At 43.3% G+C, this 13,610-nt stretch overlaps 1 protein-coding gene across 1 annotated transcript in view; it reads right to left on the bottom strand.

Moving 5' to 3' along the window:
• Nucleotides 1-1,517: 1,517 nt before the first annotated feature.
• Nucleotides 1,518-13,610, bottom strand: part of vipr1b (vasoactive intestinal peptide receptor 1b) — a 36,816-nt gene continuing 24,723 nt past the window's right edge. Inside the window, exons 6-13 of the mRNA XM_062479856.1 lie at nt 10,657-10,789; nt 7,262-7,415; nt 7,116-7,176; nt 6,964-7,036; nt 4,875-4,966; nt 4,068-4,197; nt 3,417-3,458; nt 1,518-2,333 (exon numbers count right to left, since the gene is read on the bottom strand). Coding sequence (XP_062335840.1) covers nt 2,136-2,333; nt 3,417-3,458; nt 4,068-4,197; nt 4,875-4,966; nt 6,964-7,036; nt 7,116-7,176; nt 7,262-7,415; nt 10,657-10,789 — 883 coding nt within the window. The 3' untranslated portion in view covers nt 1,518-2,135. The remainder of the gene's footprint in view (nt 2,334-3,416; nt 3,459-4,067; nt 4,198-4,874; nt 4,967-6,963; nt 7,037-7,115; nt 7,177-7,261; nt 7,416-10,656; nt 10,790-13,610) is intronic.

Here is a 13,610-nt window from a genome sequence, read left to right as displayed (position 1 = left end):
GACCCGAAGGCAGCACAAGGGTTAAGGAAGTGATGGCTTCAGTAAACCGTGTAGCCCCATGTAGGCATTCTGCTTAGTAAGGACGTGTCAGTCGTGTCCACGTCAGATGACAGCGTGCAGCAACGCATGTCGATGGAAACCCGTACAGCATGTAGAGTTGTCCTATTCGACGGGAAAATCTGCTGCTGTAGGTTAGGGGAAATGTCCAGAATCATAATAGCATCTAGCGTCTACCAGTGTATCAGGAAATCCTGTCAATGCTGTGATTGTTGAGTGTTATTGAAGACTAGTGAAATCCAGGGATAGAAAAAGCGAATCCTTTTGCTTCTAGCTAAAATGACCCAGATTGATGCACCTTGTGAAACCACAAACACTGTTTTTGAACAGTGTTCTGTACTGTACACTTCCTGTACAATATCCAATCAATGTAAGGCATTCTTACAGTAGCGCTTGTCACACCCACAGATAGCAGGCACTCATTAGCAAGACAGTCACGTAGGGTCCAGAGAGCCAGAAATGATGCAAAGTGACACAGATGCACAATCACACAGTAGAAGAGACAGGGAAAGAGAAGTGAAAGGCAAAGGCAATGGTCTTGTACAAGAATTATAGTGCAGAAAAGGGCATTTGAACTTCAAACCAATCATTTTGACTCAGTCACACTGGCTGGTCTAAAGACTCGTCTCTATAAACATTGCTAGAAATACTGCTGGGGTCCCAGGCACACATATGTTCTGTCTCAAGTTTTTTTTTTTTATAACCTCTGATTTTTTACAATCAATTATCGTTTTGTTCTTATTCAATTACTTATGGCAAGGCATATCTTTAACATAATCTTGTTCCAATCTATGACTCAAAATGAAAATGACACTTAACAGTTAATTAAAAATATTTTGGGCTGCAGTGCTGTACCCGAACTTGACTGAGGGAATAAAAAAAGATTATTGGTTTCTGGAAAGTGGTTGAAGATTTTCAGCGTTTTGTGTCTTAGTTTTGTGTGAGCTAAAGAGATTGTGTTCTGGGGTTCAATAAAAAAAATCCCATTTACTAGTTCTTAAATCAATCTATTATTGACTCCAACCACATGGTTTCAAAAACAACGTCCTTGAGACAAATCAGATTTCACAGCTATGTGCCACAACTTGAACAATATTTGATCCCACTTTGTGCTGTCAAACATCATTGTCTCCCTTAAGACATCTTATGACAGATTTGGGGCCATCATAACTGGGGTGTTGAGAAACGCACTGTCACTCAAGTAGGGAATATAACACACAGCCAGAGTTGACCTAGGAATGATCTGGGAGTCAGTTGGCTGAGCGGTGAGGGAGTCGGGCTAGTAATCAGAAGGTTGCCAGTTGACAACTGACGTTGTGTCCTTGGGCAAGGCACTTCACCCTACTTGCCTCGGGGGAATGTCCCTGTACTTACTGTAAGTCGCTCTGGATAAGAGCGACTTACGACTTACAGTACATTTAGTCAGCTAAATGACTAAATGTAAATGTAAATCTGTAGAGGGAAAGCAAAGGGGGAGGGACCATAATAGATAACATACCATAACAGAGCACACTGCATCATGGGGACAGATAATAAGAGCAGATCATTTACATATTTCACAGATTAATATCCTTCCAGACATAAAACAGATATGAGCTCTTGTCCTTGTCCTGGATTGGGTTGGCTTTGTCCTCCGCTCGTTTGTGAATTTCAGCAGTCCTTCTAATGTCCTCCAGCCACGGGCCCAGGGAACCAAAACTGAGAGTGTTCTAGTCCCTTGTTTTCTTGGTATGAAATACCACATTCTAGGTACTCCGACAAGAAGGGTTCCTAAGATGTTACCCTGCCTGCACAGTCAAGTAACCAACTAGCAAGACTTTTAAACAGAGAGAAGATACTCATTGGTTTAGTCTGGAATAGTATCTCTTAGCTCTCTAGTGAAAGCACTAGTTCAGGGAACTAGTGCTTTCACATTCTTTATAAGTCATTCGTGTGTGTGTGTGTGTGTGTGTGTGTGTGTGTGTGTGTGTGAGGAGACAGAGAGAGAGAGTGAACGTGAGATGGAGAAAGAGAGAGATGGTATATCTGCGCGTGTGCTTGTCAGCATTTCTGTGTGCGTGTGAGTCCTGCGTGTGCGTTCAGATGATGGAGGAATCATCCTGGCAGTACGAGGAGGCGTGCTGTGTTTTGGGACTGGAGCGTGTCAGCATGGAGATCTGGGTGCTGAAATTGGTGCCGTTGCTGCCCATGGAAGGATGCTGGTACTTGGTGTCCGAAGAGCTCATGTACCTCTGCAGGTGCCACCTTCTCCACTTCCTCTTGATTTCAGCCTGAACCTGGGAAACGGAAAAAAAGACTCTGCATCATCATCATCATCATCATCAAAGATGTTGTTTGTTGAGGTAGCCAGACATGTTTCAAATCCTATTTGCAAAGACATTCAAGCACTTGTGTACAGTGTAGGCATCTAATAAAGGTCAGGCAGCATGGAGATGCTGGGATCAGATCAAGCTTGGTTTGAAGTTTATGCAGTATCCTCAAGTTATGTAAACCAAACAGGAAAGAACTCTCGATCTGACATAAACTTCCGCTGCAACTCTACACACGGTTTTCACGGTTTATTCATCTGTAGACGTAGAAATATTTTCAAGGACATACTGTACAAGTGCAGTCTTTTCAAGGCTTAGAACACATGTTAGACCTTATATGTCCTTGGAATTGAGTCATGATGAAGGAGCCATGATTTCAGTGCAACCTACACAACACCCAAACATGAACAGACATCTGTACATCATTGACCCTGTCAATACCATACTGCATACGCATATTAACTTGAGCTATGGTTACATAGATTTTTGGAATCTTTTCAGGTCAAACGGGTGACCTTGTACCTTTGAAACAACAAATCATTGGCCATATAAAGGAATCTAGACTTACGACTGCACATTAATATTCAGCCAAGCACACACAACAACTAAGCATGGCATCTCTTGTGATTTAATCTGGGCCAGCGCTAGGCACATAACTCACATCCCCACAGGCAGACTCAGTAGGAATATCGGAGTAAAAGATGGACAAGGAGGAAGTGCTTTTTACAGGCCTCTCATCCTGCAGGGTGTGAGGGGGAAGTATGGAGCAGGGGATGACCATTGAAGAAGGGGGTGAGGAGGATGGGCATTCAAGTCGATGACTCATTCCATTAAGACCTCCTCCCCTCGTGCAATATTAGCAGTGTGTGTGTGTGTGTGTGTGTATGTCTAGGACTCTGCCAGGGGGTGGTCAGAGACAAACCGCAGGGCCCTGTCACCCAGAGTGATGGACGCCAGCGTGCCCGGCCTCCCCTCCCTGATGAAGGAGGTAAAGAGTGTTTCCAGACACGGTGTTGGGGGCAGTGCTGATGTAGCGCTGACGGGGCCTACCTCTCCATTAAGGAAGCAGTACAAGACGGCCACCACGCAGCCCTGGAGACACACGGAGAGAGACATCGGCATTAGGGTTTTTGGCGTTACACCGCTGCAAGAAGAAAATGAAGCAAGACTTGACTAATTAGTCATTTTGGGAGGAAGGATGATAGGAACAATGGGCTGGAGGAGATTGGCTTCCTAGGCTCTGTGTTGTTGGCAGCTAAGCTAGTGGGCCAGTCTGGCTGATTCCCCAATCATTTCTCATTACGTGATGGACCGAAATAACATCAGGGTCTTAAACAGTAACACAGGCTATATTAGCCAGGAAAATGTGCCGGGAGTCCCGGCCATTAGAGTAATGCGATATAGAAACACTCTAACAGCACTGCTGCTGAAAGTGAGCAGAAAACTGGAGATATCAACCAGGAACTAACCCTCTTAAAACTTGTTTAAACAAATTGATCAACACATGAACAAAGTAATTTGTTTCAATTACACCACTTCCACCAAGATAAATTACTACATTTGATGGAGAAAAAGAACACTAGGTAAACTTGAAAAAAATACTAATAATAACACAAGTAGTGGAGGAAACAGTTTATTCAACTTCAAAACGTTGTGTTGAATACTTTGACACTGAAGAAACTCATCTCTCACACACAGTACCTGGAAGGATCCTAGTATCAGGTCAAACACCAGGCGCAGCTCAGTCTTCACCTGCTCTGGGATGAAGGCAAACACGATGAAATTGATCCCAAATAGGGGAATCAACAGAAGAGTTGATTTAGCCAACCGCCTGCGCAAGAGAATGACATAAAAAGAACAGTAAATCATTACATACAAGGCTCTTTCTCTGCACTTAACATTCCATCCAACCTTCCAAGACCACAGCAGGTTTTCCTTAGTCTTACTTCTTCCTGGAGTTAAAACTCCAGGATCCAGGTAGTCAAACCATCAAAAGCGTATGACTGCAAACAAACCAAAAACCTGATGCTGAACCAGTATGGCTGTGTTACTATCACCTCCATTAAAGGGAGGCACTTACAGACGCAGAGCACACAATTAAAGCCTAATATAAAGTCAGTCACCGCCTGAGGTTTCTCTGCGATGGGATTTAGCGTGGCAAGTTGCCTATCAGCGGCCTGAAAGGTTCTGCAGCCGTATTTGCTCTGAGCATAAAAGCCCACCCCCAAGTGTGGTTGGAGGTTGGCACATCTAACAGGGTAGAGAATGTTAATGTAATATTAGATCTGGCTTAAATGGTGCCCAAGAGGTCCAGGTATGTTGCTCAGACTCTGCTATGCTAGAGAGGGAGAGAGTGATTGGACTGACAGAATCATTTAGCTTCAATAGAATGCTGAGAGCACAAAAACTCCATTAGCAAAAACAAAATAAACAAACAGAAATGAAATGAAAGGCACCAAGGCAAGAACAATCTCCCGGCTCGGTTTCTGATGCCACGCGTGTACTCACGAGTACTGGTTAGACTCGTTCCTTCCGATGTCTGGGCAGTTAATCTTCTGGCGAAGTATCCGGATGATGCAGATGAAGAGGATGAAGTTCATCTGTGGGCAGAAGAGCCAGTGTAACCTTTAGCTGAGTGAGTTCTAAATATTTCCAACGATCCCCACTAGTTATTTTTTCCGAAACGGTACTGTAGCTAGCTAGCTTTAGTTAGCTTCCGGGCTAAGTTACCTAGCATGATACTCGTAAGAATGCTACTACCATGCTAGTGTTACTTGTTAGCCTTCTCATTATAGTACGTTTTGAAGCCATACTAAACCGTTTCTCGCATAGTTTTTGTTTATCTGCAAATATTCAATTGAAATAGTTCGAAATCACATATTTAGGAAGTTGTGGAACCCACATTTCAACGATCACATATTTGTGACGCTATTCATTAACGGTTAAGCATGTTTTTGGGATAGATAACATGTTTCAAGGAAAATTAACTAATATTTTCATTATTTAAGTTATATGAATTGACAAATTGTTTAATTTGACACTGAACTAGCCTGAATTACTGTAGTAGAAGTACCTGCCATAGCAATATGAGTTCATACATTTAGTTTATACTTGTTATTTCTACTGCCGCATAGCTGTTTAGCTGCTTCAAAAGCTCTTCAACACCCCCTTAGCCAGGCCCAACAGAGAACCTGGGACTTGGTAATCCCAGCTCATCTCTAAGCTCTGTAGTAACCCCAAAGGCAGCAGCCAGCAAGCAGGTATGTAACAACACTGAAAGAAAACCGTAGTGCTTTTTCGACATTTTGCAGCCCTGTCGGTGCCAAGGAAACAACAGCACACATCAATAATGGAGTGCTGGACTACACTTTTTCTCTGATATGTCGTTGCTCAACAACGACTTAAGAGAAATGCTACCAACCTTCATTACAAATGAAAGTGCCAAGCTTAAGAAGACAGTTCATTCACAGTAGGTGCAGGCCTGGGAAACCTTCATCGTCTACGCCTGAGGTCTCTCGTTTTCATAATTTTTTCATAGTCCAACACCTCTTATCCTTCCTTGTCCTCTCTCCCTCTCTCTCTGTCACATCTGCCAACGCCAATCGCTCGGTGACTTTCTCAGTCGCTGTGTCTGGATATAAAAGGCTGCTGATGTGTGATCTTGAGTGAAAGTGTTCTTCACACCTTCGACTTTATTGATATTTTGTTCCTGATCTGCGCCACAGAGAGGAAAATTCATCTTGCTCACATGTGGGGAGTCAGGTGGTTGAGCGGTGAGGGAATCGGGCTAGTAATCCGAAGGTTGCCAGTTCGATTCCCGGTCATGCCAACTGACGTTGTGTCCTTGGGCAAGGCATTTCACCCTACTTGCCTCGGGGGAATGTCCCTGTACTTACTGTAAGTCGCTCTGGATAAGAGCGTCTGCTAAATGACTAAATGTAAATGTAAATGTGGGAGGGAGAGAGAGAGGCGACTGTTTGTACGACAACAAAGACGTTTCTAAGGTGCTACACAGAAAACCACAACCTCCCACGATCTCCTGGGGTTTTAATCCACAAACATACACCAAGGTGCACAAAGATGTATTATTAAGAAAACATTTTCATCTCTGTGTTATGATCAAACTGATTTCAATGTTTAAACAGAGGTGTTTCCATTAAAAGCTTCAACTATCGTATCAAAACTCGATGAAAAGAACAAATAGTCAGCCAGTGATGAACCTGACAAGTTATGAGTCAGTAGACCGTAGATTATCATACATAGGTATCATCCATTCTTACTCTAATCAAACACTAATATTAGGAAGAGCTCTCGTGTCTGGGTGCACTAGGATGGAGGTCGCTGTAACCTACAGCAGGTTCCAGGGTAACACAGAGTTCAATCACCCTCCAAGTGAAGATAACTGACACCGGGCTGTGATCGGCTGTCTGACCTGACAGCCAACTACCTTGAGAAAAAATTCATATTGACAGATAGATCTGCTTTCCTTTTGGGGAATTTCAATTTCAAATCACACTGTGTCAATCTATCACTGCCTATCAAGATACTGAAGTCATGAAATTCGAATCACACTTTGATTCTAGGGCCAGAAACTTACCAGAATTGATGCCAGTATGGGCGTTTTAATGATCCACCAGAACATATCGGTATTCTCAATGATATCCCAGCACCTGCCAAGGAGAATCAATCACGATTAGAATGCATTAGACTTGCAAAGTCTGCTGTACTCATAGAAAGGTTTTTCCTTACCCGACATCATTATAGTAAGCCTTGGCAAAGCTCCAAGCCGTGATAAAAATCATTGGTCCTCCTGCAGACAAATGGGGAAAAAATAAAGGGGTTAATAAAAACACAGAATACCTGCCACAGACCATCACGTTTCTGTCAGTACTCACCCCAGCCAATCAGAATGTAGCACCAGAAGTACTTCCTCTCCGAGAAGAAAGACACAGCCAACAGGGCGTGGAGATAAAGGCCCTCAACCAGGAGCCAGAAAAAGCTGGCCATGATGCAGTACTGGAAGAAGACTATCACTGCCTTGCAGCCCATCTGACAAAATAGGACACAAAAACAAAATGTCCTCTGGGTGTACAGGAAAATGGATATGTCACAACGGATTCTGAAGAGTAGCTAGAACAGTGTGCCCCTGTTGTATTATGTTCAAACATTGCATATCGCTGTCAAAGTCACTCCCATTTGAGGCTTAGGACAGGAAGGATGAAGTTGTTAATTGCACAAAGAACGGTTTAAAGACGGTCGCAATTATTTGTTATACTCCAGACAAATACAGAGTGAAATAAACACACATTACACATCACCCAGGAAAAATGAGCAAGGGCATGTCTTTGGTTTGGTGACAAGGCTCAGCTGGGTTTTGTGTAGAGGTTTTAATAATGTCTTGGCCTTGTCTTATCCCAATGTGAGTCAGCATTAATTACAATATTATTAGCTGATAAGAGAGCACTGAATTTGACATAGTCAAAAAGCAATTATGTGAACTGTCTACAAGTAATAGCTTCATAATTGCCAACATCATTTTCAAACATATTTAGCTTTCCTAGATGATGAGGATGTCATATTTGAGGCAAATGCATTCTTTTTATGTTGAATGTCATGGATAGATGTTCAAGGCCATGCGTAAACAGACCCTCCAATAGACAGAGACATGACAGCAAAGGCTGGTATTGCAAGACCATATCACAAGCATTAAACGCTTCAGTGAATCTGCGTGTGACAAGTGGCTGTGATGTCGAGCAAACAGCACAGAGAGGGCTCTGTCAGTGTCTCCGTCATGTGGAGGGGGGGGGGGGGGGTGGAGACAGCCATGCAGGATAACATGATCATGTCAGTTCTTGGTGGCTTGGTTGAGAACACTCCAGTACTTCTTTTTATCCATTTCATTCACTCCCTGTTTATGCATTTCAACCAAATAAACGTGCTCTGCTCCCACAGAGGAAAACAGTGGAGAGGCTGATGTAGCTTTCTAACCCAGTGTGCGGCTGCACTCAGTTAATGCTGCCACGGACATGGGATAATGGATAGCGGTCTGTTTATTTCTCATATAGTTCTTTCCTAGAAAGATATAACAGGCATTGATGGTTGCACTCGTATTAACAGAGCCTGGGACGCTTAGGGACACGCTCCTGGGCTGTCGTGGACAGTGTCACAGAGTATAAATAGCTCGATGCACGGCCTCCGTTTGCCTCCAATACCTCCCAGGCTGTGATGATGGACTCTCTGGCAGCAGCAGCAGGCTGGGAATATGCTGCTCAGCTGCTCTGCTCCACGAACCAGGGACGAGCAAGCCATGAAGATGATGAGGATGAACAGAGAGAGAGAGAGAGAGATGGAGAGAGAGAGTGAGTGAAAGAGCAAGAAAGACAGCAAGAAAGACAGGCGGGAAGAAAGTAAGACACGGCAGAAAAGGATGAAGGGAATGCTGAGCATGAAAGGGACAGAGAGTGAGTGGGAACAAACCCTTTGTTAAGAGAGGCCAGGGAGAAGTGGAGGGAGAGGTGGAGAGAGATGGAGAGGTGGAGAGAGAGGGAGTAACAGGAGTTCAAGGTGATGACAGGAGAAGCAGCAGAGGAGAAGAGGAGGAGAGAAGAGGAAGAGATGGTGATGTAAGGAAGGACTACAACCAAATAACATTTTCAAAGACTCTCAGTTCCAGTCACTCAGACGGGAGCAGACCACCACTACCAAACAAAACAGTGCCACTGTCGAGACGTGACATTATGGTGGAAATGCCATCCACCCCAGTCTCCCCACGGCTTTGAGCGCTGAATCATTGATGGACTTGAAAGATTTCACATCCAATATTAACAGCACAACAAAGTCTGTAAGGAAGGTTCTCCTCTTAAAAACCATTCTCTGAATGAGTATCATGTCCTTACCATCTCCTCACCCTGCCACTGGTAAGGTCAAACAATTCCAAAAGAGTTAAATATCCACTAAAGTAATTTCACGTCCTCAAGTCTCACAGCTCTGCCGTTAGACTACACGGATTTACAGTTAAGATTGACAAATTACATCAAGTATTCTTCAAATCCACCCTTTAAGACATAAACCCTGTAAGATTCATGTGCAATACAGCATGATGCTCAACAAACGTTGAGGTTTTAGAGATTTTAGTGGAGAAATCGATTTCTGCTCAGCCATGTGAGGGACTAAAATAGGTCTGGATGGCCAGACTGGATATTCCCGCAGTTCTAATCCGTAAAAATCATCATAAATTGCTAGCAGGAGCTTTACCTGACACAAAATCCTTGAAGCCATCGCTGCTGTCAAAGAAATTGATTCAAGGTTTTTGGAGGGGGTTCAGAATCAGGGTTAGTAATGGTGCGGACACATACACACAAACACATGCAACCCACTTCAGCAGTACATGAGCCATATGTTTTCCTGAAAGCTACATTAACAGCTGCCTCTTCTCAGCACACACAGGAACACACACACCATACAGACACACACACACCATTCAGACACAACCACAGAGACACACACCAGGCAAAGAATTTACGAAATACTAAGTGCAGATGAACTCAGGACACCTCTGTTGGCACGGCCACTCACAAAAACATCAACATTCTACTTACAGCCCCAATTCTGACCTTCAACCTTCTGAACTGGATACGTATTAATGTGTCAGTGATGGAGTATTTGAAAACTGCAGGGATGTTGAAAGAGCTGTAAGCGGAGAGAGAGTGTGTTTATCTACATTTTGTTCTGCTGTGTTCCGTAGTGACCCTAGCCTTTAAATGTAACATACAATAAAGTGACCTAGAAGTTAGCAGAACCAACATTTCATACTAGTCTAACAATAATGACTTCAGGTTAGCTTCACCAGATTGTGAGTGTTTCAGAAAAGCCTGGCACAAATAATTAGACAGTGACCAAAGACCAGCCAATACTGCAAACCGATCTTAAAATCACTATCCAAAATACAACGTACAAAATTGGAATCCTGTCTGATATGAAAGTGCTGGGGAAACACTGATAGGAGGTGCCAGAGCAAGAGGCTTTATACAGGACTTCCAAGGATCTGATTAAGCACTCTAATGGGGGTAGTTACTCAGACGACCCTGTGTGTATGTTAAGTGGAGGACTGGGGCCTTGTTGTGCACTGCTACGCTCTTGTGATAAAACTCTACATCAAACTCATTCTCCAACTGGGTAACCCTTTCACCCTCTCCACGACGTCCACAAAGACAGGCGCACACACACACTTCAGAATCCCAAAACATGGACTCATGAATCAACAAACACACACACACACGCACACACTTACGGATCCGGGGGAACAGTTGTCGACCTCTCCGACTTCATAGAGGATGACGTCCTTGATGAAAACAGCAATGGCTTTCAGGATGAACGACACGAAAAGATGCATGTGGATGTAGTTCCTGGTGCAGTGGAGCTTCCTGGGAGACACGAACACACAAAAACAGCACATAGATTATGTTTACACAACACTGCTTGATGAAAGGATTTTCACACTAATCATCCTCCGCCCTTGGAATTAATGAGCACTAAGTGGACACTAATCGCAGCGTGAATTGAGGCCTAATTGAACTCTTTGCTCCCTTTGTCCCATTATAGATGTATAAGGAGCCCCGAGCATTCTCACACCCCACAGAAAATTAGCAATAAGGCCAAGAATTTCAACAAGGGTAATCTAAAACTATTCGAGATATTCCAACGTGGAGTGAAATGTCTTCTTTTTTTTTGACAGATTCATTTTTAACATCCTAACTAGATTTTCTCAAGACTGTTAAACGCTTAGTGCTTTGTACAGTATACAGTATGTAGTTGTTACTTCAGTGATAAGGCAGCCTGGCGTCTACATATATATACACAAGTGTCAGGTCAGGTTACATCATACGTTCCATTACCAACATCCTCATCCTGTGTATTCAAGAGGCCTCCAGCTTTCTGAAGTGTTCAGCTTTATAGAGCGCCACATGTTTACTTAGTGTGTGTAAATGTGTGTGTGAGAGTATGGGTATGTGCATAGGTGTGTGTTTCACAATGGAAGGGTGTAAACACACAGTTTAATGCTTGAGTTGTTTGAACATTAGTTTTATGGGCAGAGCAGGATGTACAAGCCTGGCTGTCAGTCAGGACTGAGTATGTGGCCTTTGCTCAGCCATAAGTGATTACTGTGCCTGACATCAGCGATATAGGCAGCCAAGGGTAAACTACTTTGTCCTATTAAGTCAACACTCTTTCAAAGTTTTAGACCTTAAGATCTTTTTTTTCCATATCACTTAAAGTGTGAAAAGCTTGCCCAGGTTTAGTTAAAGCATTCATCTATTTATACTATTGGAATCTAAAGTGGACATTGCATAAGGTCTGTCTGGGGCCGATGTCACTCTGACACCATTCTGTCCTGGACGGCCTGTTGCTTAAGTTTTTGTTCATTTAAATCCACAAAACCTCCAGCAGAAATAAAACTAAATAGACAGCACATGTCAGACCATGAAAGAGTATCAAAAGGCTGAATGTTTAGATAATCCACTGTATGGTAGAAAAATATCAGTACGGATTGTTTTCGACTCGAGAAGTTTTGCTTCTGTTGTAAAGGTTGTCTTACTGAAAGCTGGAACCTACTTTGACTCATCACCTGTGTCACCTTTAAAAGCAGGTGAGACTCCACCCCCTTTAAGAGCAGGCGAGAATCCTCCCCCTTTAAGAGCAAGCGAGAATCCTTCCCCTTTAAGAGCAGGTGAGAATCCTCCCCCTTTAAGAGCAGGCGAGACTCCTCCCCCTTTAAGAGCAGGCAAGAATCCTCCCCCTTTAAGAGCAGGCGAGACTCCTCCCCCTTTAAGAGCAGGCGAGACTCCTCCCCCTTTAAGAGCAGGCGAGACTCCACCCCCTTCTATTCTGCTTCTAACTCTCCCAGTGCCCCTATGGTAAAGTGTTTTATAAACAATGCTTGGTGTGTATTAATAACTTTACAGTTTCCCCTGTGCTCCCGGTTGTCCATAGTAGGTCCTGGCTGAAGCAAGGCATGAGTGTCTCAACAAAGAGAAGGAAACCCGATGCCAGAAACTCTCACACGGCATACAGTGAGGACATAACCATGACTATAAATGTGAGGACCAAATGGACTCAATTGGCTATGGCATTTTTGCATGTATGAACAGCAAATGTTTACTCCTCCAGACACAAAGCGTTTGCTGACCTGTCGAGGACTAAACATTTGGTTTCTTATATACTACAACAATACGTGGGAAGATCACAAATCAAACACGTCGAATCTGGAGCAGACGCCACTTGCACTTGCACTGGTGACGTAACTACACCTCCAAGGCAACATATCAACAACATCAATTCGTCTTCTGTCTGCTTCAGATACTTCTTTAAAACGGGAAGCGATTGCTGGGGGTTTGCGGACCTGTGCAGAAACCATATTTGGTTGTTTTAGTTTCTTTTGGGGCAATTTAGGCTACATTTAGTCATTTAGGCAACTTTGTTGCCGAGCAGATGCCACATTGTTAAGGTCAATGGCTACATCTCCAAGGCAACAGCTTGTTGCTAGGTCCATAAAACCGTTTATTTACGTCTGCGAACTTTCAGGAGGTATATAAACGGTATTATTAACTTTTGAGAACGTCTTCTGGACCAATAGGAACAGCGTATTGGTCCAATTATTACACTAGTATATAAGAAACACATTTAAGGACCTTCAAAGACCTTTAAGGATCGTAAAAGTCAAATCATGAAACATCTTTGATTAAATATTTAAACTGCTGTTCCATTTATTTTTCCTAAAGGGTTTATAAAAGAGTTAGGACAATTTTACCGTCAAATATTTACATATTAAGCACATGATAAATTACAGTTTAAACTATGAAGACAGGACAGGTCTTGTCTATAGAGAGTTATTACGTAGTGCCACATAGGGTGGCAGTTCATTTCTATTTGGTGTGAACCACCTGAGTCAATTTTCAGTGGGCCTAAGTCTTCCAAAGTCATTGGCTGTAGAGTACTGTTGTGCAGTCATCCTTGCAGGGTTCTAAATTAACACCCGCCAACCCGCCAAATGCGGGTTAAAATTCATTTTGGCGGGTGTTAATAAAAACTCACTAGCCAGTTTGGCCGGTGATACATGAGGCATTAGATGAATGATACATAAGGCTCTGTTCTCGGCATGGTTCTCGGTCATTTATCCCCCTGGCAGTACTTCCTAAGTTTCCCATGAACACTGTGCCGTAATGCTACGTGATAACGTTTTATACG

This window comes from Osmerus eperlanus, chromosome 15 (assembly GCF_963692335.1).
Source record: "Osmerus eperlanus chromosome 15, fOsmEpe2.1, whole genome shotgun sequence".
NCBI classification, from domain to species: Eukaryota; Metazoa; Chordata; class Actinopteri; order Osmeriformes; family Osmeridae; genus Osmerus; species Osmerus eperlanus.
This window is presented reverse-complemented; position numbering and strand designations above follow the sequence as displayed.